Source organism: Scardinius erythrophthalmus (genome assembly GCF_964197995.2).
Source record: "Scardinius erythrophthalmus genome assembly, chromosome: 4".
Classification (NCBI taxonomy): Eukaryota; Metazoa; Chordata; class Actinopteri; order Cypriniformes; family Leuciscidae; genus Scardinius; species Scardinius erythrophthalmus.
The window spans coordinates 45,764,784-45,792,255 of NC_138224.1; the positions used below are offsets into that span (position 1 = coordinate 45,764,784).

Below are 27,472 nucleotides of genomic sequence, written 5' to 3' on the forward strand. Positions count from 1 at the left end.
AAAATCACAGTATCTGCAGGAGGGTAGTTTATACACATGTTTTGCAGGATTAACACCTCAAGAGTTTCTTACCTAGAGCTTCTCTGAGCTTTTGTGAAGTAAACGGGTGATGAAGAATCATGGAGTGTTTCAGCAGAAGCTCCACGTCTCCACTAATCATTGAGTCTGCTAGAAGTTTCCTGTAAAAAACAAATGTTAAAAGCAGATTTAACCTTTGTGATGCTGTACCTAAAATATTCAATCTTCAACACTACTCTAGATTCCTGTAGTGTTCATTGGAATTCTGTATAATTGTCTTGCATGAGCACTTGGTCCAGAACTGTGAACGTTACCTGGCCATCTGTGAGCGGCTGCTTGGGCCCGTAGTTAAAGCTTGTCTGTGATCGTGTCCCAGAACCTCCATGGCAATCAGGTTCTGTCCATTATTGTCAGTCTTTATGCTGCTGATCAGTTTATGAAGCTCAGGGTTTTTATTTTTAAACTCGCTGACTGAGTTTGGGCTTTCTATGAACGTCAGAGCTAGTCTGATGGAGTCCTTTGGTGGAATATGGCTCGTGTTGAGTGTCCCTGTGTTGTTCTTACTGGACCTCCGAGCACTTTGAACACTGTCCAGAGAGAATGAGAATTACTGACAATTTGATAGAATAAAATTAGCATGAAATCTGCTTATTTAAACTAGTAAGCTGATTTAGAGCTCAGGTGAGGATATGATCTTCCTCTCAATTCTGTTGCTGTGTGGAATCAAATAAATGGACAAATGACACTCCTGGTTATGAATACTATTTTTCAATACCTAAATTATATATATGTATGTATATATATATATATATATATATATATACAGGTGCTGGTCATAAAATTAGAATATCATCAAAAAGTTGATTTATTTCAGTAATTCCGTTAAAAAAGTGAAACTTGTATATTATATAGACTCATTACATGCAAAGGGAGATATCTCAAGCCTTTATTTGTTATAATTTTGATGATTATGGCTTACAGCTTATGAAAACCACAAAATCAAAATCCCAGAAAATGTGAATATTACATGAAATCACACAGTAATTACACAGTAATCCCATGGTCATTGAATCAGGTTTTGGTTCTTTTGGCAGTGTGGGCCGGTGCAAATCCCGCTGGAAAATGAAGTGAGCATCTCCATAAAGCTTGTCTGCTGAAGGAAGCATGAAGTGCTCTGGAAATGTCCTGGTAGACGCTGCGTTGAGTGGACAGCACAGTGGACCAACACCAGCCGATGACACGGCTCCCCAAACCAACACAGACTGTGGAAACTTCACACTGGACTTCAAGCATCTTGGATTGTGTGCCTCTCCATTCTTCCTCCAGACTCTGGGACATTGGTTTCCAAATGAGATGCAAAATTTGCTCTCATCAGAAAAGAGGACTTTGGTCCACTGTGCTTTATTAAATCCAGAGTCAACGCAGCCGTCTACCAGGACATTTCCAGAGCACTTCATGCTTCCTTCATTTTCCAGCAGGATTTGCACCGGCCCACACTGCCAAAAGAACCAAAACCTGCTTCAATGACCATGGTATCACTGTGTAATTACTGTGTGATTTCATGTAATATTCTAATTTTCTGAGATTTTGATTTTGTGGTTTTCATAAGCTGTAAGCCATAATCATCAAAATTATAACAAATAAAGGCTTGAGATATCTCACTTTGCATGTAATGAGTCTATATAATATACAAGTTTCACTTTTTTAACGGAATTACTGAAATAAATCAACTTTTTGATGATATTCTAAATTTATGACCAGCACCTGTATATATATATATATATATATATATATATATATATATATATATGGTGTATCAGGTGAATCTTCTCTATTTCCTTTGTGGATCTCCAGACACAGTCCTATTGTGTTGTGAATAAATAACTGCTTCAGCAATCAGAAACTTTACCTATTATATTCACCAACAAATCCAAGATGGTACATTTTGATGAGGATACGTTCGTCACTTCTGATGAATTTAACACTCTGTAAGTATTTCTGCAGTGCGACGTCTGTCTCCTTTCTAATTCCTCCCGTTATGTTATATATCCTGGGGTTTTTGTGACAGAAGTCGTATCCTCTCTGGAGAATAAGCAGGGGTTTGTACGATTCAAGGTTTGTCTGGATCTAATGAGAAAAAAATTAAGATTGTGAGATTAAATAATGTTTTATTAACAAGGTTCGGGAGGAGCACGTTCAGATAATTAACACAAGTGGAGAGCACTCAGCAATCAATGGTAAGAGGTGTATATATACTCAGCAGTCTCACCTCATTCCATTGACAGTTTTGCAGCATCCCTCCACCACCCCTTCTCCACGCTTCTAGTCCTAAGCACTTACATACGGGGGGAGTACTCTGGGTTCGGGCCGAACTCCAAGCTCGGAGCCCTCCCTCCGGACAGCACGCCAAATACGCATTAAACTTTACCACCTCAAATTATATGTAAGTGTGAACTCGTGAAACACAATACTGATCATCTGTATAATGATTGGTCAGGAATGGGATTTTCATCAATCTTTTTTCTTTACCACTTATCCTACACAGGGTTACGGGAAGCCTGAAGCCCCAAGGCATGGGACACCGTGCAAACCCTCCGCAGGGCACGATCACATACACATTCACATTCACACACTACAGATGCCAATTTAGAGATGCCAATCAACCTGCAATGAATGAATTTAGACTTGACTGTTAGACTTGACTTTTTAGAATTGCGCCGAGTCGAAGTTCTCCCAATAGCTATTCCGCCATACATTATAGTTATCCTTTTTACCCGCTTAGAAAAGCGCCACGTTTTATTTTGTGTCACCATACTTGGTCATGTAACTATTGTGTAGCTGTTTTTAAATAGGGAAAACGTAGAGGTGTTTGGCCGCTTCTAACTTCATCTCTGTTTGGATCCTAATGAATTAACTGGTGTGTATCAACTCGTCTTAGTTAAGGAAGATTTTGAACAACTCACTGTCTCTGGGTCCGCCGGCATTTTGTCAGTCAAAAATAGTCGATCTCCGAATGCGAATGAGCTGACTCTGAATTTTAGTATTGTTTCTTACTGTATATGAGGATCTTTTTTCAAATACAAGGTCAAAATTGATTTTCACTAACAACAAAACAACAAATTATCCGTGAATTTATATGGAAATAAGCTTTAGGGGCTTTACACCTTTACTCTCCATCCTGTTACGTTGCATTCGGAGATCGACTATTTTTGACTGACAAAATGCCGGCGGACAGCTACAGTGAGTTGTTCAAAATCTTTATTTTTAGTAAACTCTGTGTACACAAACAATGTTCTCAATGCTCAAGTTCATGTGTAGAGCCGCTGATGACACTTCCAGCAAAGTTTCATGTTGTGTCAAGCCTTCTTAGTGTTTTAAAAATAGTGATTTTGATGCTATCATAGAAGTGCCCCAAGCACTCCCATTCAAAAGGCAATTTGACTGAAAACGAAAATACGGTCAAACTTAAAAGTGCCATTTCCATTCTAATTATGCTTTTAAAAGAAAGTTTGCCTCGGATAGATTAACAAAAAGACCCCTAGGTTGCATTTTGGCGAGTTATCCTTTCAGTGATTCGGCTTCTTGGCAGCAAGTGTTTGTCATTAATGTTCATTTAATCACTTTTATCTTTTTATCTTTTTTTTTTATCTTTTATCTTTTTTTTTATCTTTTATCTTTTTTTAATTATCTTATTAACTTATACAGTACTTCAATGTTACTTTTGAACACTTTGAGTGTGAATTATATAAACACTGAGCTGTGTTAATTTAACATTGGGGTTTTTGCTATGTATATATCTCATATATCCAGGGCATATCAACCACTGAATCAATAAAAGCTATAAGTTATCTGACATCTTCAGGACAGAGGAGTTTATACCTTGCTGTGTTACAAGCTGTGTTTTTTGTTCTATTAATTTCAAGAGAGAGAGAAAAAAGAGGCCCGTGAACAACAACAGAAACTAATTCATTTAAAAGGTACAATGTGTTATTTTTTGTAAATAAAAATGCAAATTGTTGGTAAACTGCTGTGGTGTAAAGGTGCATTCACACTACAAGCAAACGTAAAGCATGTCGCCAGTGGGCGTTCCCACTACTGGTTGCCTAGTAATGTTTGTGAGTGACATTCATGGATGTTACTCCATGTTGTAGACAACAAATCAGTTTCTTTTTGCCTCTACAAACAAACATTTTGGAAGAAAAAGTCTAAACTTAAATGGAATCAGTAAATAAAATGCATAATATTAAATATGAACTTTGCCATCGCGGCTATTTAACTGCAGCAAATGCCGGTCTGGGTTCACAAAACCATTCAGGCTCGGAGTCAGCACTGCGAGTACCACCGAATATACACTGAGAGATGTCATAAATTATAGGACAGTTTCTACTAAAATGAGCTTCTCATTCATCTTGCCTCGGTAGGACTTGGCACTGAAGAGAGACGGATCACGTGCGCTGCACTGACTTCACTCGCTCCTGAATTGGTTGTCGCCTGAAAGATCTCAAATTTGTCGCGACGCTGGACACGCCCCATCCGTCGCCAATGGTCATGGTCACTCGTGTCGCCGGAAATCGCCATTGAAGTGAATGGTATTGTGTCGCTGGAAGTGTGAATGCAGCTTAAAGGAGAACTCCGGTCAATTTTAACATTGAGCTCATTTTTTTGTAAATTTGGAGTGCTGTCAATACAGAGAACAACGACAAAAATCGGTGTTGCCTACACAGTGTTATCCTCTTTTTAAAATTTGCACCCTGTTGACTTCAATGGGGCAAGTTTTAAACCTGCTTTTAGCCTCTTAACATCCTTGATGTGTCATTACAAGTGCACAGCCAATGTGAGTGATTCCTTCAGAGTGAACACGAGTGAATCTGACTGCAGTTGTTCTCTGTATTGACAGCACTCCAAATTTACAAAAAAATTAGCTCAATGTTAAAATAGCGTGCCGCACGAGTGCTATTTTTAGACCGCAAGGCCGCGTGACGTCAGCAACGTAAACCGGAAGGGGGTCAACATAGAAGCGAGCTCGCTTATGATTCATGCTAGTACTGCTTGTTTTCTGCCGGTTATCCCTCAAATAAGAACATGCCGAGTAAACACTGCTGTTATGGAACTTGCAGAAACGACTCCAGACACTATGACCGTCCACATATGAAGGATGTATTCTTTATTCGTTTCCCGAAGCCAAAAACCTAGAGGGATAAATGTGAACGATGGGTCTACGCCCTAGACATTATTTTGAATGAATGAATAACTCTCTCTCTCTCTCTCTCTCTCTCTCTCTCTCTCTCTCTCTCTCTCTATATATATATATATATATATATATATATGTATGTATGTATGTATGTATATATATATGTATATATGTATGTATGTATGTATATATATATATGTATGTATGTATGTATATATATATGTATATATGTATGTATATATATTTATATACATATAGTTACTTGTAGGTGCTACTACTGCCTTGAATGACATTTATCATAAAAGTCATATGTAGGCCTACTTTCTTAAAATACTCTTATTTAAATATGTAAGACATGTTCAGCCTCTGCCTTTTTCTAGCAAGTCTGGTCATGCTACAGGTAGGCCCTAGATCTGACAGATTTACTTTTTCTGTAGTAAGGAAACAGCCTTAGGGGGGAGGGTAAAATAATTGAGAGAATTTAGATTTGATATTAATTAAAAATTAAGTGTTGTTGGTTGTGACCAAGTAGCATTAGCGATCGCTAAACAAAAAATAAATACATTAATAATAATAATATAAATTACCCCCAACAACTGTCAGACGTAAGACAACCAGAGGACATAGTATATATGACAGACAGGACATAGGGTGGTAAAAGATAGCTTGATGAAACTGCAAAATGTCACTGTCAGTGGCGTAAGGCGATGTTTTTTGGGGGAGAAATTCTGTCGATAACAATCTACCTCTGGATCAGGTCGGCTCTTTTTCCCGTCTTTTTCAGCCCTCTACACTCAAGCCATCTCTTCAATTGAATATTTGTATGTTCTTCTACTTCTATACCAGTGAATTTGGCACCGGGGACATCATTCTCGGACAGAGTTAGCAGGTTTAGCTCAGTAGACATCTCGTCCGTGAACTGTTTACATGCGTCTAGCATGAGTGACACGCGCGAGTTTGACCCCCCTAGCAACCGTCGCTAGCTTAATGAATATTAATGAGAAAAGGTGACGTATATCGTGCGGTACGCTATTGACCGGAGTTCTCCTTTAAGAAGAATAACACGCTTGGGGACGTGCTGTTAGGAGAAAATAATCATTGGGGTAGTAACAATAACTCTGCTTCATCACTCCACCCGGTTAGTGATTATTTTCCTATAACTTCACCCCTTGAGTGTTTATATTTCTTACAAATGAATAATGTTTCATATTTAATCAGGAGGTGACATGAGCTGGGCTGGCTAATAACATTTTGTGCTTTTGTATTTTCCTAAGGGACTGTTAGTTTTTTATTTAAGGGGCCACCGGAGGAGTTTTGAGATCTGTTGTCAAAAAAGACATGACCCTCCCTTCGCCAGCAATAAATTTTTCTATGACCCTCCAAAATGATTGTGAAAAAAGGCATGACCCTCCCCGATAATTTATTGATTAGCCTACTTCTATACTGGTTTGCGCTTGGCAAAGATGTTCAGATAGCTATTGTTTTTTTGTTTTTGTTTTTTTTAAACCATAACGTTAAACTCTTGCTTTCTCATCTTACTAGGGCTGTAACGATAGACCAAACCTACGATTCGGTTCGTATCACGATTTCTGATTTTAGATTTGAAAAAAAAATCATGTTTTCGGTGCGGTGTGACTCGTTCAACATGAGGGTGGCGTTGCCAATAAAGCATCTAAAAGCTGTCACAAAGAACCGGCAAAAGTAATGACTACTAATATGTCAAATATAGCAAGGAGACATTTTAATTGTTTATTAATAAACAAGTGTTTTCTGTGTCGACTGCAAAGATGAAGTTGACGATGCGTCGCGACATTTCATAAGCAGAAAGCAGTCTGTTTTCCTTCGTTTTGAATTGTTCTGTTTAAAAGTAGACATTTCAAGCTTTCTATATATTTCTCAGGTCTGTGAGGCAAGTAGCATACCTTACGCTGAGTTTCGGTTCATTTATGAGACAAGAGTCCAGTTCACTCGCCCGCGCCTCCGTGTCATGATTATCTATTTTCTACTATATTTACTTCTTATTTATTAAATCCAGATGAAACATTGATTAAAATTAAGATACAATTAATAAAAAAACGAAATTCACTTTAAAGAAAGGCTTTGTGCTTTTTGTTTGAGGTCTCTGTGAAATTTCGCTTTCAGAGCAGTCATGTCCGTAATGGAGAACTGTCACGCCCGTAACATTTTTTTTTTTTTTTCACATAAATGCGAACACGAAAAATAAAATAAAAATAATATAATATTTTATGTTCTGTGGAGGCCGATCTTTATTAATCCGGTGGGTATATATCTTTTGGTTTGCACAGTGTAATTTATAGAATTACTAAAAAATATTTTGCCACCTAAAAGTTAAAGATTTTTTTGTGTCACGTCACATGTGTATTTCCCTCATATTAAATATAAAACGCATGTGTAGACTGATATTTTTCTAATGTCTTGACTCCTTTCAGACGTTTCAAAATATTGGTATTAAATGCATTTTCTGAGTTTTGACTGCAAATGTCACTCACGTCCATAACACTGGAATCGCCCAATTTTAACGAATTTATAATACTAATAGTAATTTAAAGATGTGGTAGCCCTACATCTTACACATCGTGGAAACAAAATAAGAATGGAAACTAAAATATGGTAGTATCGCGCTACAGCGCACATTCTATCAGCAGTTCTAGCGCCTCAGTCCCAATACTGTCAAACTCGACGTACATTCACATCACATGTTAATGCAGCGGTAGAGTTACACTCACAGGACACTGTGCACTTATTCGCAATCACAAAAGTAAATTATTTGCTCGTGCTTTAAAGCTTTGCCGGGTAAACATTTCATTGGCGTACTGTTCTGACATGATGCACTTTTTCTAAGCGCGAACTGAAGCGCGCGCACTGTCAAACAGCGCCAAACTGGATTTTTGTTGGGTCAGACCCATCTGATATCGAAGGGGGGCTGATAACGCGAGATCAACATGGAGCTAAATGGAAAAAAATAGCACCAAACAAGCCACTTTGAAATGTTGCTGTTTTCATGAATATAAAAGTTGGGTGACCCTCCCCCTAGACTAAAAAAAGTTGGATGACCCTCCCCTCAACAAAGAATAAAAAGACATGACCCTCCCCTATTTTCCTCCAGTGGCCCCTTCCATAAATACCGAACGGTCCCTAAAAGGTAACCTGGTGATAAACTTCTGGTAGTGATAAAGTGATCTATTGTTTGGTCGTTCGGTCTGTCTGTCTGACAAACAGCTAGTGATTTCAGTACATCAGTTAATCTGAGCATATCTTCAACTAATATCTGGCTTTTGCACTCTGGATTTTTGCAGACAAATGAAGTGTACTCACCTCATTTTGCACTCTCTTGCGTAGCATTAATGCGTCCTCCATCTTGCTGCCAGTTGCTTGTGCTACAGCATGATAAAGAGCACTCTGATGATCTGAGTTAACGCTGATTATCTTGCCATCATCCTGCAAAATGTCAAAATGGCCGCTGTATAGCTGTGCATCAGCTCTGTTTTGAAAATTAAAAGTAACCACATTCAGTACACAAAGTTCATAAAAATTTACTGAAATTTATTTCTATATGTGAGCAGTATAATGCTCTAGTAATTAGTCTTACTGAGATGTATGTGGGGCTTTTTCAGATTTGGTTAATCTCAGTTTTATATCGCCTGCTGATTTGGTGGTTCCTGGGTAACGTTCCTCAGTGAGCTGTTTTCCATTTTCATCAACGACAGTGAGTTTAATTCCTTTTCCATCGAGCAGGTTAGTTTTTGTGAGCATGTACACATCAAGGGCTGTAACAGGCTGATCAGTTTTGCACATATCTTCTGTATACTGCATTAGTTTTGTTTTGTCCTCAACTGACAGCTGTTCCACTTCCTTGTGGCTCGCAGATTTCTTGTTGTGTTTTCCTCTCTGGTCATCAAAGAAACGCTGAGTCTTATGTCTGCGCATTACCTTGTCCACCGCCTGTCCTGCAGCACTATCCAACTCACTCTTAAATGTGCTGGTCATTAAAGAAGTCATGTGTGTAGAACAGGAACTGATGAATTGCTCAGAAACTTTCTGAGCGATAATCTGTAGAAGTTCTCCTTTAAGGCGTTGTACATCGTGTAAATTGTGTCGTCCATCTTGGTCATACTTTGTCATGTCTTTTTCAAGCTCACTGATGCTCTCCAGTAATTCAGGAACAAATTTTTGTTGTATTATATCATTTGTTGGTACGGCACCCAATATTTGACAGAGAGTTGTTGAGTACTCAGCTACTTTCAGAGCCAGCTTTGCCATTTCAATCACACCTGACAGTTTCTCTTTATTCATAAGCTCTGTTGCTCCTTCACACACCTCAGAAAGTTTGCTGATTACGTCCTGTGCTTTGGTACAGTCCAGTATGTGGTGAGGAATTATCTCTTCACAGAACATATCAACTGATTTTTTTATTTGCTTTTCATAATTCTGGTCAATCTTGAAATTCTCTTTTTTCAAGGCAGCTTTCGGAATGCCTGAGCTGATGAATTCAACAAGAGCCTGATCCAGTTCACTGCTCTGCTTCACCGATAAAGTAACAGCATTCTCAAAACTGCTTTGTAAAATCTTCTTAAAGACTTCCTGAAGTGCTGCATCGACTGCGTAGTTCATGGCAGTGAGCACAGTCTTTTTCCCCATTTCCTGAACTGCATACTTAGTCGCAAGTTTGAAGTTCTGTTTGACCACTGTTGAAGATGTCATGTTTTTCATTCCAGACTTAAAAGATTCTTTACCGAGGGACGATAAACCAGACTGAACACTTCCTTTGAATGAAGTAAACATTGCCTTTCCTGATTTAATGAATTCAGAAGCAACAGAAGAGAAAGACTTTGTACCATTAAGTAGACCTTTTGTCACTTTATACACTGTGGTAACTGCTTTCTTGATAGCGCTAAAGCCAGCCGTTAGCAAAGCAAGCCCAATGCTGATACTCTTAGATATTGCCCATGACGCCCAATCAAATGTGCCCTTTATCATTCCCTCTATTCCACTGATCATGTCATTAACTCCTTCAGAAATCAGGCCCAATCCAAACTGACTGGCTGCTCCAAATGTCAGCGCACAAACAAGAACCCCAGCGAGAACCTGCACCACCCCGAGTATGAAACAAATCAAAGCATCGATGCAAAACTTGGGCTTCTCTTTCACCTCAAAAACAACACCGAGGCCATAGTCATATAACGATCTTAGCTCATTAGTGATGATGAAGTTTTTTTCTTCAGACAGAGTGTAGACTGAACAGTCTTCTGTTATGGCGTCACTGTTTTTTTCCTCCAACTCTTTAAGTTTAGCAGATGCATTATCAATGTACGTCCTCCAAGAATTGAAGATGTTCATTCTGGCCTCCATTTGACTCTGAAAGTTGTTGTTGTCTGTACTCTGATCTTTGTTACCAGTGACTGATAAGTTACATGAGACCATTGTGTTTGAGACTTCTGAGACGTAGACGTCAATGGATTTCTTTGCATCTTCCAGCAGTTTCATAGCGTCTGCTTTATAGTTACCCTTACCAAGGTTGATGGTGATGTACGCCTGGTTATAGAGTGCCACAGCCTTGTAGTGTGGGTCAGAGCTACCAACTTTTTGCCAATAGGATTCGGCTCCAAATGCATTTTTGGATTTTTCACGGCAGTGTAGATCAGTTCTTACAATTGCCTGTTTGATGTGATCATAGAAATTATCACATTCTCCTCTTAGCAGCTTTCCACTTGTTTCGTTTATTGTCACGATAAGGTCTGCTTCAAGTTTTTCAAAGTCATCATGCCTATTGATGTGATCTTCGTGAAGGGTCAACCACAAGGCCCAAGATTCTTTCAAAGCGTTGATGGCAGGCTGATAATCAAATTTAGGCTGATGATGTTTAAAGCAATCAGGAATATCTTTGAGCTGCAATCGCATGGGGTCCAGTTTTTCTTGCTGTGTGTAATGCCCATCAAAGTTTTTCAACAATGTACAAAATGTGGAAAACAGATTTTCCTTTAGGTTTATTTCAACCAGCTCATCACTTTCCATGTCATGGATTCGTTTAATTTCATAATCCTCTCTTAGCTGGCGCATGATTTCCACAGACTGACCTTGGTAAGCTGGTGCGAGATGATCACAGTTCACAACCATCTGGACCATCCCAGGATTGCCTTTCCGAGATGTACGACCAAATATTTGTTTCTCGACTCTTCGGTTGGGTGGAAAGTGAGTAAGAAGTACAAAAAGACCACCACACTTATTCACACTTTCATCAACCTTGATGTCTGTACCCCGTCCTCCGAGATTTGTAGCAATGATGATTCTGCCTGCACAGAATTTCTCTTTTTCAATGTTGTGCTTCTCACTGATTGTGTACAGAGTAATCTGTTCTGCCTTGAATCTGCCACCATCTTGTATTTTCTCATGTAGTTCATCTGCTGTTTTAACATCTTCACAAATTACCAAGACAACTTGTCCTCTCTCTGCTGCTTTCCACGAAGTTTCACAAATGGTCTGGATCCATTGGTGATTCCCACCTTTCACCTGGACGACTGGAAGCTCCACCACCCTTTTATGGCGATGTGCAGGTACAGTGTAGCTCTTGGCTTTATAATGTCTTGCCAGAAAGTCCTGATCTGCCTTACCTCCTAATGTACCAGAGACACCAAATATACCACTCCCACTGAGATACCTTTGAAAATAATGGAAATTTGACATGTAGTTTGTCACGTTGGATATCGGTGAAATTGCAAGTTGGTGCTTGAACTCCAAAAATTGTTGCAGACCATTTCCCCACTTCTTGTTTTTCTCTAGAACACCGCTCGCTTTGAAGTCCACAGGAATTATCGCATTAGACTTATCTCTGTCAGCAACTTCTCTTTCAGCGGCCGGTGAGGTGTCGATCATGTATTCCCGGCCCTGTGACATCTCAACAGCCCTTAGTGCATTCTCAACAAAAACTGGTAACTGATTCTCAACATAGCTTTTCAAAAAAACAGGGATGACAATGAAGTTGTTGAGTTTGTTGGCTGTTTGAGGGTTATCTGAGTATATGATATATGAATTTATTGTGCTTACAGTTGCATCAATGAGCGATTTCTCAGACATGATTTCACATGCCAGTCCTCCTTCCAGCAGTAGCATTTCAACATTAAGGTCACCTCGTTTTTCCTGAGCTTCAAAACATTTTGCTTTCTTGTTCTCTAATGAATAGCACTTAAACACTGCACTTTTCTCTAAGACCTCCTCAAATATACTCAGAAGATCGTACTGTTGTGAAACTCCAAGTTTCTTCATGACTTCAGATAATGCTTTAGACATTCCGTCCTCTTTCACATCATCTTGACATATCATTTCAATATCCTCCTGGGTGTAGAATCCCAAATTCACTCCGGGTAGCAAGATCTCATTTGCTGAAAAGCTGTCTGTTTCCTGTCCCATAACGGCTGCTGTTACGGCTTTATGAAAACACTGTATCCTTGTCGCCCATTTTATCTCCCCTGTTTCAAGCATTTCAACTGGTTGACAAGTAGATATCATGGCCCATATGTTGGAAAGGACTTGCTCCACATGCCTAAATCCAGTAGATTCATGGGACAAGAATGTTACTTGAACTCCATTGTCCAAGGTCATGTAGTCCACTTCATCCACTATCACAAGCTCAAATTGCCTTGTATCACGAGTTGTTCTCTTCTCAAATTCCTGTTTAAGTATGTCTGCTGCAAATACTCCCACTGTGCCATATACTATTTGTTGCCTGTAAGCATCTTTAAGATTTTCCTCTTGTTTCTCTGGCGAATAGTCACTTCCGTAATGTGGAGGTACTACAGATGAGGTGACACCAAACATTTCAAAAAACTTTTTCCATTCTTCTTGATCTCGTCTGGCTAGAACTGGAGAGCTTGTCACAATGTCCACTTTTGTTCCACGGATGGCCAGAATTGTTGCAAACATGGCTAAGATACAGGACTTGCCCTCACCTGTGCCAATCTCTAGAAGACATCCTTTATTTTCTGTCAGCTGTGCCAGGAGGAGCAAAAGCAATGATGCTAGTTGTGTACATCTTGGAAAATAGCCTTGAATCGTCATGTTGTCTTTCGTGGTTATTGTTGAGCAGTCTTGCACTGCTATTGACATTCCAATTAATACGTCTTTCAGAATGGTGATATCTGGGTTTGTAAGATTAAGGGATGTTATCTTCTTTTTCAAATCAGTGATTTGTTCTTTGTTAAGGTCCACCCATTGATATTTTGGGAGTTCCGACTCTACGTATCGAAGCACATCCTTCAACAGCAACAAGACTTTCTCTGGGCAGTTTGCTTCACGAAGTTCCTTCACAATTGTGTCAGCGTCTTTTTCTTTGTCGTTTTTTATTTGTTCTTGAAGAAACATTAAAGGGTTTTCATTTGTAAGAGCAGAGAGAACGTGGATGCAGTCCAGGTGGTAGGTTTGTGCTGTGTGGAGAACTGAATCGAGTTGATCACATTTGATACCTGGACTTTTGCAAATGAAGAGCATTATTTCTGTTGGTGTCCAGATTCTGTTGAACAACATTTGACCCAAAATGTCCCTACTTAGTGGTGAAAGCTCTGAGATCATGTCAAGCACATTTAATAAAATGTGTTCTGCCAAAGTTGGATTTGTGGAATAAAGCTGCTCCACCAAACCCAAGAGAAAGTCATACTTCTTCTCCCAGCCAAGCGGCTGATCTTCATCATCTTTAGCATCCTCAGTGCTACTGTACAGAATGAACTGTAGAGATGCCTCAAGAACTGTGAGTTTCTCTGTAAGAGACAGCTCATTATATCTTATAGCATGATCAAATGTAAACTGAGACCATACTGAAAGGTTGTTTTCTCTACAATATTGAACTGCAAGTTCATTCTGGAGTGTCTTAATCCTGTCCCAAATCTGGTCATCTAGTATCTCTTTATCTTCTGTGATCTGGTACTTTAACAAAAGGTCTTTGAATTTTTCTTCAACATCATTAACCTACATAAATATGCAAAACAAAAATGGGTCTCAGTAAAGTGGTATTTTATCACATGCTGTATATACAGTTATGTTGTTCAATCCAAATTAATCATACCTCGTCCCTCTCGATCGCAGCAGCGTCATCTTCTATTTGCTGATGGAGAACTTGTGTGCGTTCATGATGTTGCTCGTGACCTCTGAAGCTCTGTTTTTCACGAAGCCGCTCAGTTGCTCGAGAAAGCTTGAGTCTGGATGATTCGCTCTCTTTGTCCAGCTCCTGTTGAATCCTTTGCTCATGTTCCAAACGTTCCAGACGTCTTCTCTCCTCCTCTTGCTGTCTTTGTTTTTCATATTCTTCCATTTGTCCTGTTTAAAGATATCATAAAATACCACAAGATTAGAAACTACGTATCCCCTAAAGCAGTGGTCTTCACTATTTTTTTCATGAGAGCCGCACTGATAGGACAAAGTCAGTAGGAGAGCCATTTTACCGCAAAGTATAAAAAGTTACATCCAGTCATAAATACCATGTCTGCCTATCAGTCACCCCTGAACATACAATATGCAGTGCAAATACAAAAAGGGGGAATTATTTATGATTTATCAGTCAAATTTGTAACTGAGACAAGGTGATTTCTTTTAATGAAAAAAAAAAAACAGGATTTCCAGAAAATATTCATCCCAGAATGACCTTAAAGGCACAATATGTATTTTTTTTGCTTTAAAAATAGCAAAAATCACTATATCTATGTTATATATTTTTTTTAGTTGTGTACTTACATTATCCCGACTGTTTCCAACAACTTTCAAACCAGGAGAAATTTTAATTTAATTTTTAGACACGGCGCGTTTCTTTATTTCCGTTTTGTCGCAGTCAATGGCGTCATATCCGCGTTGTCTCTAGTTTCCGCTCGTACTGCCATGGCAACCAGAGCTATGAGCAGAGCCATCTGATAGTAACCAAAGCGACAGACGCAGACAACTGTGTAGTTCGCAATGTCTATCTGCACGCTGTTGTTGTTTCGTTCAAACATTATGGACCATGGCAAGCAGACTTTGGATAAAAAAGGAGAACTAAAACGAGAATCAATATCAGCGCGGTGTTTTCGAGATGCCTAGAGCTCCCATAGACAGTATATAAACGAGAGCTCCACGTCCGAGACTTCGACCGCTCCTACATGTACTTTATTAAACAGGTGAGCACATTTACATAAAACTAATCAATGTTATATAGTTCAACAATGATAAAATGTTATAATATGATCTGTATGTTATTCTAATGTTGATGTAACTTAGCTTACTGCTAACGTTAGTCTCATACAGATGAACAACAAACTAACACATACATTTCAACACACTGAATTGAAATGCAGTTTAGTGTGATAGTGTAATGTTAGACCAGGTGAAACAGGGCTGCGTTACCTCACAAGTTTAATTTGTCTAATAAACTGACCTGTGAGTTGTAATTCTGCACTTGCGTGTAGTTCGGTAACGTAGAATGAAATGTCCGTATTCCTTTTATATCCGCGGGACTCGCGTCGCATGTGGAGCTGATAGCTGTCTCTTAGCAATCCCGACCTGCTTCATATCACAGTCATGATAAAAGCATCGATGTATTCAGTCATCCATAAACATTATTAGATCGGTCAGCTTGACGTTGACGACAATATCCATAATTCGTAGCATGTGTTGCGTCATCAAACTACGCCTTTGTTATTGTAAGAAGTTAGCGACTCCTAGTGGACAAAAAATTCCATACTGTACGTTTAAGTATTTTCTACATTAGCCCATCATGTAGGCCTATCTAACCATCCAAGAGCACATGCAGCGTTAAGAGCTGGAAAGACCGCCATAACTGGCAACTCTGCAGAGACTGGATATGTTTACATGCACAACTTTTGTTTCAATCGGACTGAATTCATTCCGATTGATGAATCTGAATGTATTGTAGTTTACATGAACGCTAAACATCGCGATGTGATACATGATCGGGTTGATGTGCGTGTTTATAAGTAAAAAAATTCAAATCGGAATATGAACATATGAACCGTTGTGCCGTGCTGTTTGTAGGCTATTTATCACGCAGTAAAAATGCCCACAACCAGTCGTCTGTATGATAATCTGAAACAAGGACTGGTGAGCCGTTGTCCTGCTTCACTTCACAGATGCTGAGTGAAAGGAGAATTATAGAATGACAGGACATTCATTTATGTGACACTTTATTAATCAGGAGAACAGCTCGTTCAGCGCATCATACGTCGTCCTTTCAGTTTCGGTTTTCAGTCGATCACGTTTTTTCACGTTCTCTCGATAAACCACCCCTTTAAATCCGATCGAAATTATTTGTAATAGAGCTGACACTTCGAGTTTTTAACGGGTTATGTTAAAGCCCTACTTGTTATTAATGTTTTTATGAAATATCTGTAGTGAATGCATTATCATATCATCGTATTATTTACCGCCATGCGAGCCACAAATTAAAGCTTGGCGAGCCGCATGAGGCTTGCGAGCCGCGCAATGAGTAACACTGCCCTAAAGGGACGTGATGGTGGAAAAAATTTGGGATGGGAGAATAAAAAAAATATATATTTTGTGTTCCAATTTTTTTTATGATTCATTTATATTTTTTATTATACATTCAGGGTGAAAGAAAAAAAAAAGTAAATACACAGGCATAAATAAGTAATAATAACAACAAAAATAAAAGACATGACAAAGAGTAAAAATGAAGGTGGTAAAATAAATATATAAATGCAAATACAAATACATTCTCATCAGCAGTATTTTTCAGTTCTCCATTATCTTAGACAGAGAAAGTAATAAATGCACTTAATTCTAAATATTAATGTAAAATGATACTATTATCTGGAATGAAAAGGGCTAATCAGACAAATTAGGAAAATGCAATGTTTGTACATGAAAAAAAGGGTGTCCAAATTTTAGAGAATGAATTTTAGAAACTTTTTTTCAAGTTTGACGAAGTACAAGGCATCTTTAATCCATCTAGAGTGTGATGAGGGATGGGAGTTCTTCCAGTTAAGCAAAATTTGTCATCTGGTCAACAATGTGAGAAAAGCTACAAAATCAGCAAAATAGCAGGAAACCGAATAGTCAGCAGGCAGGACACCAAACAGGCCAATGATAGGAGAGGGTTGAATATATAACAAACATATGCATTCCCACCACTGATCTATATAATGACTGGATGGCTCATGACGTTCTAAACTGCCAGAGGGTAGTGAAGCCACCGGAAGTGTTCGAGCGGCCATCTTACGATTCCCTACCAGCAGAGGGCTCCAACGGCCGTTATACAGAGATTGGTAGCTCCGACGACACTTCTAAGCTGTGCAGCATACAAGTGTAAAACGACGTTCACTAAAATATGTAGAAAAACTGCCCACAGGTTGTAATTCAAGCCCTGTAAGTAGTAATGTATATGCACAATTGTCGCTATTCCCGTGTTGGTTTCTCTGAGGCAAGAGTTATGCTTCTTCTTCAAAATTTTTATTTTTTTTATAAAACAGTCAACAGTAGCCTATACGAAACCTCAGAGAAGCAATACCGGTAATCACAATTAAGTGTTCAATAGCGACACCATTTGACAGCTTCAAAAGAGCTTCGTGCAGAGTCCGTTTACCGCTACCCATACAATTTGTATTACTGTAAAACTTCAAATAATAGCCGAGTCCCAAATAGATGCCTGTCTCTTTTACACGGTTTGGCTACAGGTTTGTATAAATAAAGGCCGGTCTCAAATAGAGGCCTGGTCTGTTTTTTAGTTTCGGGTTGTATTTAATCTTCTAAACCTGTCAGATCGTCTGTTTAAGCCAGTTCTATGGAGCAGATTGCACACGCAAGAGAGCCCTGCGCATCTGGGCGGGAGCTGTTAGCGCAAACAGAGTTAGCGGAGGCCGGAGAGGGAGAAGTGGAGGAAAGCGATGAGGAGGAGGAATTTACCAATGAACGTGTAGTTGAGGATCGCGGTGATGATGATAGTGATGAATAGGGTCCTTTTTTATCACATTATTGCAGTTGTTTTACAGGGTAGCCTTCATTCTTTCTCGTTGATGTGTTTCTGGCAACTAGTTCATAGGCTCGATGGATATTACTGGTAACTTGTATTGTTCAGCCCATGGCTGTCACATCGTTTCGTTTTTTTTATGCTGCCAATAATCTAAAGGGGGTCGCACACGCCGTACGAAAGGCGCAGCGCCGCGTCGCATCTATGACAACTCGAGGTATCGCACACTGGACACGCACTTTGTCAGTTTATGGCCAGCAATATAGTTATGTTTAAGAATATTATGGAATTAAGATCATGTCTGCACTATGTTATGATTTTACTGTACAATTACATACAATCGTTGCTTAGTGTGCAGTCTGAATTTACTTTAACTCAAGAGCATCCGTTAACAACTGAATGAATTGAGAATATCACCTGAAAATCCGATAACATCAGCAATTTTCATTCAAGCAGCTGATTTCTGTAAATGAATGTAAAACTGAATCTATATTGCAGCACAAGGTGAAGTCAGTATATACATTAACGACGATTTGAGACAATGTACACTCATAGAGAATAATGTGTTTGAATTTTAAAGATGTGGCGCTGCGCTGCTCGTCTGGTGTGCGACCCCATTTAGACATTCGGAAATATAGTAGGCTAATTCTGACATTAACTGATCTGTTAAACACAAACACAGATATGGTATCCTCCTACTGTCATGCTCATCTCAACACTAAATTAAAGGCCTGTCTCATATAGACGCCTGTCTCAAAATACAAGCCGGTGCAGTTTGTCAATTTGGGAAAATAAAAGCCTGGACTATTATTTGAAGTTTTACGGTATGCATTTCCTGAACATGTACTTGCTAACTAATCAAACACTTTATTTGAACAAACTACTTATCTATAAAACACAATCGGTCTTCTGACCTTTTACTATCGTGTCAATTGATTTTGATATGCGCCAGGGAGAGAATCATGCTTACTCGTGTTGTTTGAAGACGGTGAGAGTGCGCTCTCTCTCTCTGCTCGTTCTTACAGGTGCCCTGTCCACTGATCTAAATAATTTGTTGTTACAACGACTTATTTGTTCCCTCATTTTAATAAATCGTGAACACGTTTAACTAATTCCATCCCTCATTTTGATTTAATGAATTACAACGTGGCCACAATATAGTAAAATGAGGGAACAAATTAGTAAAACGTGCTGAGGTAGCCTATTATTAATTCGTGGCCACAAACAATATTCACCTGAATATTCACAAAAATATAGATCTTTAGCATTCACTATTTAACCCTCTATGGCATGACTTTTTTTTGTCCCATTTTTTGGGAGCTTGGGGGTTATTGATAACATATCCATCATAAAATGTGCCCCCCCTCCACCCCTGAACCACATATGGGTTTGTTGCCTCAGGGCAACACTGTGCTACGAGGGTACTAAAACTCAAAGGTTTTCTACATAAGTGGAATAGGGAAAACAAGCAATATATGCTTTAGAAAATGATTTATTTTGACAAACATCAATCACAAATGGTTTTAACCAATCACAAACATCAAATAATCAACAAAAACAACTATTACTACTAATTACAACTAACACCCCCCATATGTATGTGTATGTGTAGTGTTTGGTGTAAATGTTCATATGAATATGAACATTTATACATAAAGTGTTATGGGGGGTGTTAGTTGTAATTAGTAGTAATAGTTGTTTTTGTTGATTATTTGATGTTTGTGATAGGTTGAAACCATTTGTGATTGATGTTTGTCAAAATAAACCTTCTAATATTTGTTTTCCCTATTCCACCTATGTAGAAAACCTTTGAGTTTTAGTACCCTCGTAGCACAGTGTTGCCCTGAGGCAACAAACAAAAAAAAACACAGTTTTAGTATATAAATAAAAACAAAATAAATCTTTAAACAATCAAACATACTTCTTTACATACTGATGCACATGCATATATTTTTTAATAAAACAATATTTTAACTTAAACATGTTAAAAAGTGATATTTATCTTACTAATTGGTGGCACTCTGTAGCATGTGGTTTTGCTTCATTAAAGCACAGCTCCACCCCCCCAAAAAAGGTCACACCCACTTCAGCCCCTCATTTCATTGAACAGACATGTCAGGTGATATTATATATAAAAAAAATATATATAAAAAAATTAAAGGGGCGGTGTGAGGTCCAAAAATGTGGTTTGTTGCCTGAGGGCAACACCATGCCATAGATAGAGGGTTAATTAATAGTATCAAACAGTTCTTCTTACCTGTGAAGATAGCTCTTCAGAGAAGGCGGACTAGTGTTCTCATACAGCTTTTTATTCCTTTTGCAAAGAAATGGCCGTTTTTTAATAAGCAGGACAAATTTTCGACTTTAAACAAATGCCCATTTAAATGCTTAGGATATTTGCATTGTAAGAATGTACAGGGAGACTTTAAATTTAAAAACGGTTCCTCCTTAGGCAATGTTTTCTCAGTCAAATCATAAAATTTCCTATTGATTCAATTGAACGCGTGAGCTCACTAGGGAATACCAATATGGTGGCGCGGTGGCTTCACTGTTTATGGCGTCATGAGCTATCCAGTCATTCTATATAGATCAGAGGTTCCCACGCAAAGATATTTGCTTTGCCACGCAAAACCTGTTGTGAGCTCAGCCAGACACTTCCTGTTTAATGTCCCGCTGGCAGTGTTTCAGAGGTCTGTACGTTAATGGAGCGTTTCGTGTTTGAACTTGGACTCAAATACAAAGAAATGCGGTCAGTTGTTAACTTATAGGTGGTATCAGTGATTTCAGGCCCAAATATATATATTTTTTTCCTAACGATCCGCTAGCTGCCCGCCCCATATGCATGCCGTCAAAAAAACGCGTCTCTGTAGGCAGCCTAGGCTCTGAGATCTGCACACAAAAACAAATGGTTTCACCAAACACTCAAAACAAAAACAAATAGTGTTCCAACCAATCACAGACAGGGGGAGTGTGTTGTGAGGTTTTGAGCCAGCTTTTTCTTCATCTCCGACTTCGCGTGCAGCCGTGCATGAGCACGGCTTTTTTGTGTGCAGATCTCAGAGCCTAGGCTGCCTACAGAGACGCGTTTTTTTGACGGCATGCATATGGGGCGGGCAGCTAGTGGATCGTTAGGAAAAAAATATATATATTTTTGGGCCTGAAATCACTGATACCACCTTTAAGGAGTTCAGTGAAGTTGGCAATATAATCACAGATTCAAACTTCCCGGATAAACATTGTTAAAACACAAATTACACTTATTAATGATCAAATAATTCCCTCCATCAATTCTACATTTATGTAAATGCTGCGTGACTTCTATGTGTTTTAATGGGTGCGCGCGCTGAACATTCGAGTTGCATTTGAACTGGAGCAGAGGGCGTTGTCATGGAAACGGGACGGCAGCTCAACTGAGACAAGCAGTAACTCCGTCTCTCAGTGTTGTTTTCACTACTTTCAGGTAAGTTTAGTCCCCAATCTTACACAAATAGTACATACAAATGCTTCTGACACATTCTTTCATGTAAATGAAGTTGAATTAATTTACGCTTCTGTTGAATATTTACGTTATAGAAATGGTTTGGGAAAAGTCTGTTAGCATCTCAACCGTTAAGCTCATTAGAGTTAGGTTAACTATAGACTCGAGCTGTACGTTTGGGCTTTTAATCCCATATTATGTGAGATTTTGATAGTTTTGTGAAGGTTTTGCTGGCAATTTTTCAATGTGTGAATGAAAGTAAACTAACTTATTTAACTTAAAAGTATTCACTGGACGGTTAATTCATAGTTTTCTCGTGACGTCACACGACTCACACCAATATAGGAACGCCCACCTGGAGGGCAAATCAAACGGGTGTTATAATGCCATTTACGCCTAGTATTAACATGAATGTCACGCAACCATTTAATGCACAAGTCAGTTGAATCACCATTTTATATTAATATGCTCTTTTAATTTAAGCGCACAGCCACACGTCACACAGAGGCCTATTTTAAAAAAATCTATTTATTCCTGATATTTAAGAAAAATAGATATTTAAGAAAAATGCGATGTGCAATAACTCATTAAATAATGCAATATTTGATACGCGATCCAATAATACTTAAAGTGTGTAAAATAAATTTAAATTATCTTTCAAATATATTCAAAATTTTATAACCTACAGTACATGCATGTTTCACATTCTTTTTATGACAAGAAAACATCCCTACAGCTTCTGAAAATGAACAGCAGTGTAGCATTACTATTTACTGTAGCCATAAGAAGTGTTATTTTAACATCAGTGTAAACCACAGGGGTTAGGTTATCCTACATTAGGTTTATTTAACAACAGAACCTGAATGATCAAATGTAAAAATACAACACTGCTTAGTTTTCACTGTATGAATTAAATATATCCTGATTCTTATTAAAGCTACAAAAGTTATTCAGCCAAGAGCAGTGAGTGATTTTCTCTTTGTCTTTTGTTCACCCCAGTTATTGCAAGCTGTTGCGATATCACGATATATACATTTGCGACAATTCGATCAATTCAGTGCAGCCCTATTTCATATGTATGATAATCATATGAAATGTTCACCTTTTTGATTTGCTGTTAAAGTGTGTGCACTTACAATTCACATGGTTGTGTTAAAAAAAAATAAGTTGCAAGATTGGTGCAGAAACATTAAAATAACATTTTAACATGAAAGAAAGTGGACATTTTAATGTTCTTGGAATGTTCCAAATAAACGTTCTTTGAACATTATGTTAACATTCCAGCAACGTTATGCTGATATACTTCTTAAAATAACATTTTAACATGAAATGTTCCTGTAACGTTATGCTAACCTTAAGATAACATTCCAGCAATGTTAAGCAAACTGGATTTTTTTTTATTTTTCAACCCATTTGTGAGCTCAACCTGGCAACCTACAACCCAGTTGCGCAGTAGATATCTGCGCAGGAAGTAGACGCGAGAAGTTGAATAAACGCACTGGTACAAATGGGAAGAGAAGACTCAGTGGTAAATATTTAGCGCAATTAAAGCAGCATCCCTTTTTTCTGTCATCCTTTGGCTGGCGTTATATTATATGATGCGCTCTTATTGCAATATGCTTTTAAACCATTTAAGCCAAGACAAAGCGCCTGAGCGCCAGAATCAAGTTCTCTTTCGGCTTGAAGTTGTACGAACACTAACATGCAATTATGCCAAAATGTCTGTTTTGTCGAGTATCCTCATAAGAGCAGACTGAGCAGTCTTAAATTAGTTAAATAAAGTTTTAAATGAACGTAAAGAGTTGTGAGAGAATGAGACCCGCATCTCTGTCAGCAGCGGTTGGTTTTAAAGGGACAGCCAGGGACGTGCATAGGGGGGTTGAGTTGTATAACAAGGTGAGTTTGTGATGTATAACAAACGAACGATCATCATCAGGGTTCCAGACTTTTTGAGCATTATTTGAGAATGTGCGAGTTAAAATTGTATGTGGTCGCATTTGTGCGAGTGCATGGTCATGGAATTTTCCTGCATTGAACTTGCTTTAGCGCCCGCCAAAGTGAATTTTCGTCCCGCCAAAGTCTTATTTGATCTGTGAGTAATGTAGATGAACTGCTGCGCTTATGACAGGGAGCATGTTTAACTGAGAGAGAGAGAGAGAGAGAGAGAGAGAGAGAGAGAGAGAGAGAGAGTTCCATTCAGCAACAGCAGCAAGAAAATGAGCTCCTGATTTTTTGCTTTTTAAATGTTGTTTTAAGACAAGACAGACAATCAGTTTTGATACAATTCTACAAAATAAGACCTTCTGCAACATATTAACTACAAAAGGACTTTAAATCCATCAAGAAAAAATCAGCAGAAGACAACTAGCAGACAGCTAACTGACAGAAGGCTAAAAGGTCCCACAACTGCCACCAGAGAGAAGAAAGAAGAACTCTAAGTGAGTAGAGATATAATACAAAATATCTACAATCAACTACCTTTATTTTGGGGAAAAGATTTGCCCAAAAACTGAGTTTGAACAAATTAAGCTACAGTTAAAGGGCTAACTCCAGTGGATATTAACATATTCATAAAACAACAACAACAACAACAACAACAACAACCAACTGCCAGCAACTGTCAAAATATTTGAACAATGACAGAATCAATACCCATAACATACCCATCCAAAGCTACCAATGAGATCCTAAAGAAAAGACACAAAGAAAATCTCCTCAAGAACAGTCCAGAAACCCTGTACTCAGACCTGTACAGGACCGGAGAGGTCAGTAACATCATATTCTACACAGAAGACCCAGAAGCCTGGCACTCAGCGATCAGACATCATTACCCCACAGTGATCAGAAAGGGCATCAGTAATGGATGGAAACTGCAGATTAAAGAAGGAGATGATTCAGATTCTGATGTCACAATAACAGCTAACCTATATAAAAATGGGACTGTAATGATTCAGGGGAAGCTGAAACAATTTGAAAAAGATTTCCTCCAAATTAAAGAAAAAGCTCAGCTGAACAAGCTCAGCCCTAATACACAGAAGAGTGCAGAAGACACCTCGACCTCCAGCCATCAGTCCAGGGACGACAGTGAGGAGATCTCCCTTCTGCACAGCATCATCAGCGACATGAAGGAGAAGTTCAGGGAGATGGAGCTGGAGCTGGTGCAGCTGAGAGAGGAGATGCATCGAGCAGTGAAGGAGACTGATCCAACAGAGAAAGAAGCGGATTACAGGAAAGAAATAGAAATCCTTAAGAAAGAAACCCAAGAAATGAAAAACCAGGGAGAGGAGTACAAAAATCAGCTGTCTGTAATGAGGGAAGAGTTGAGGAAGCTGAGAGAGAACAGAGAGTCAGCTGTGGAGAAGCAGCCGACACAGAGAGGAGAACAGCAGAGCTCAGAGGAGACGGCTCCTCCAGCGACCACACAGACCCAGCCCAGTGGCCCTCCTCCATCCGACTCCTGCAGGCAGTCACAGCCTCAGGTTATACTCCTCATGGACTCCAATGGCAAGTTCATCGACGAAAAGAAACTGTTTCCAAGAACAAACATAAAGAAAATATGGTGCCCAAACACACAGAAGGCCCTGGAGCTCTTGTGTGAAGAGCAGCTGGGTTCCCCCAGCCACATTATCATCCACACCGGCACCAACGACCTCAGAGCTCAGCGAGAGAGAGTAGCCACAGCTCTCATTAATGTGGCAGAGAAGGCAACCTCCAACTTCCCCAACTCCAAAATCATCCTCTCCACCCTGCTACTGCGCTCTGATTTCCACCCAGACACCATCAGGCATATAAATGCTAGAGTATCCAGAGACTGTGCCCTAATGCCCAACGTACACCTGGCTCAGCACCCCACACTGAACCTCAGCAGCCTTTATGACCATGTCCATCTCCACAGAAGGGCAATCCCCATCTTCGCCAAAACCCTGAAGGACATCGCACTCAACCGCAGATCCAGCGCACCACAGCGACCTCATGGACACCCCATAGAGCCACTGCAGGGACACCCCTCAAAACACCACCCCTTCACCTCTGACCGGAGGAGCCCCACGACAGGCCCTGTGTTTCCCCCTGGAAGACACCGCATGACCCGGCCTGCAGCCCCCTCGCCTTCTCATCCACACGAACATCAGCAGGAGCAGCAGCCGGGCAGCCGGAGCTACGCTGAAGCAGCCAGCCGATCACTGACCCACCCCAGCACAGTCCACAGCCAGCCGGCCTCATCTCCATCCAGAGACCTCTCACACATCCAGCACATGCTGACTCTGCTGTGCTCACACCTCATGGGTTAGTGACAGAAAAAAAAAAAATTTATACACAAGAAAATGTCTGTATGCGTGCATGTGTATGTGTGTGGTGTGAGTGTTTTATTTCTATTTATTTTAAAACAGATTCTTAGAAACCTATTATTTATTATTCTTGAAAAAAAAAAAAAAAAAAAAAAAGTATGGATGTGTATTTATTTTTATTTTGTCTATTTTGTATCAGATTCTTAGAAACCTCATATTAATTCTTCTAAAAAAAAAAAATGTGTGTATATGTATATATATATATATATATATATATATATATATATATATATATATATATATGTATATGAGTGTGTATGTGTGGATGTATATACATACATAATATGAATGTGATGTCTTTGCATATTTATTTTACTTGGTTTATGCAATTAGTTTATATTCTTAGATACATCATAATATTAATATATTCTTCTTGATTTGTCAATTCAATATACTGATGTCTGTCTTGTTTTGAAATAACAAATGTAATTATTTAATGAGCTCATATTCTCTAAAAGTCACATGTTGGAATATTCAAGGACTGAGGTCCTCTGTTTTTGGTATTAAGAGCCAACATTCAGACTTTAAAAAGGAAATTCATGATTCTGACATCATAATACTGCAAGAAACATGGAATGTTAGGGATTTGTCCACTGGCTGCCCAATTGGATTTAGAGAAGTAGTTCTACCATCAACGAAACTAAGAGGGGTGACTCAGGGCAGAGAGTCAGGGGGGATGCTGATATGGTATAGAGCAAATCTCATAGACTCAATCAAAACCATACACATCGGAAAATTTTACATTTGGTTAAAAATCCAAAAAGACATCGTCTCCACAGACCGTGACATATTCTTGTGTGCTATATACCTCCCCCCAGCCGAGTCTCCCTATTACAGTGAAGACACCTTCTCCATCCTGCAAGATGATATTAGCCATTTCCAGACCAAAGGGAATGTGTTAATGTGTGGCGATTTAAACGCCAGAACTGGAAATTAACCAGACTTTGTCAGCACACAGGGAGACAAGTATACAAACACCAGCCACCCTCTGCCCTCATACCAGCTCAGAAATAATTATGACCAATTCACAAACAGAAGTGGGAGAAGTCTACTTGAGCTCTGTCGATCACTGGGCCTGTATATAGTGAACGGTCGCATACGGGGAGACTCTTTTGGTTGTTATACCTTTAATTCTTTCCTGGGCAACAGTACTGTCGATTATTTCATCACAGACATTGACCCAGTGCATCTCAGAGCATTCACAGTCAGTCCTCAAACACCTCTGTCAGACCACTGTACAATTACGCTATATTTAAGACGAACTCATACCAATGAATCACGCAGACAGCCCTCCCATTTACTGAAGCTGCAACAGCCCTACAAGTGGACAAAAAACAGCACAGAAAACTATCAAAATGCAATAGAAAGCCAAACTATCAAATTATTATTAGACAAATTTATAACTAACACATATTCACAAAATAAATTAGGCATAAATCTGGCACTAAGTGACATTACCA

General features: G+C 39.0%; 2 protein-coding genes across 2 annotated transcripts in view; both read right to left on the reverse strand.

Moving 5' to 3' along the window:
• The window catches only part of LOC308689610 (stonustoxin subunit beta-like), a 392,706-nt gene that overhangs the window by 301,597 nt on the left and 63,637 nt on the right, over window positions 1–27,472 (reverse strand). The window lies entirely within an intron of this gene.
• Window positions 1–27,472, reverse strand: part of LOC308689606 (uncharacterized protein) — a 51,217-nt gene that overhangs the window by 1,924 nt on the left and 21,821 nt on the right. The window contains exons 5-10 of the mRNA XM_081363416.1: window positions 14,283–14,533; window positions 8,820–14,185; window positions 8,546–8,711; window positions 1,928–2,145; window positions 333–605; window positions 73–179 (exon numbers count right to left, since the gene is read on the reverse strand). Coding sequence (XP_081219542.1) covers window positions 73–179; window positions 333–605; window positions 1,928–2,145; window positions 8,546–8,711; window positions 8,820–14,185; window positions 14,283–14,533 — 6,381 coding nt within the window. The remainder of the gene's footprint in view (window positions 1–72; window positions 180–332; window positions 606–1,927; window positions 2,146–8,545; window positions 8,712–8,819; window positions 14,186–14,282; window positions 14,534–27,472) is intronic.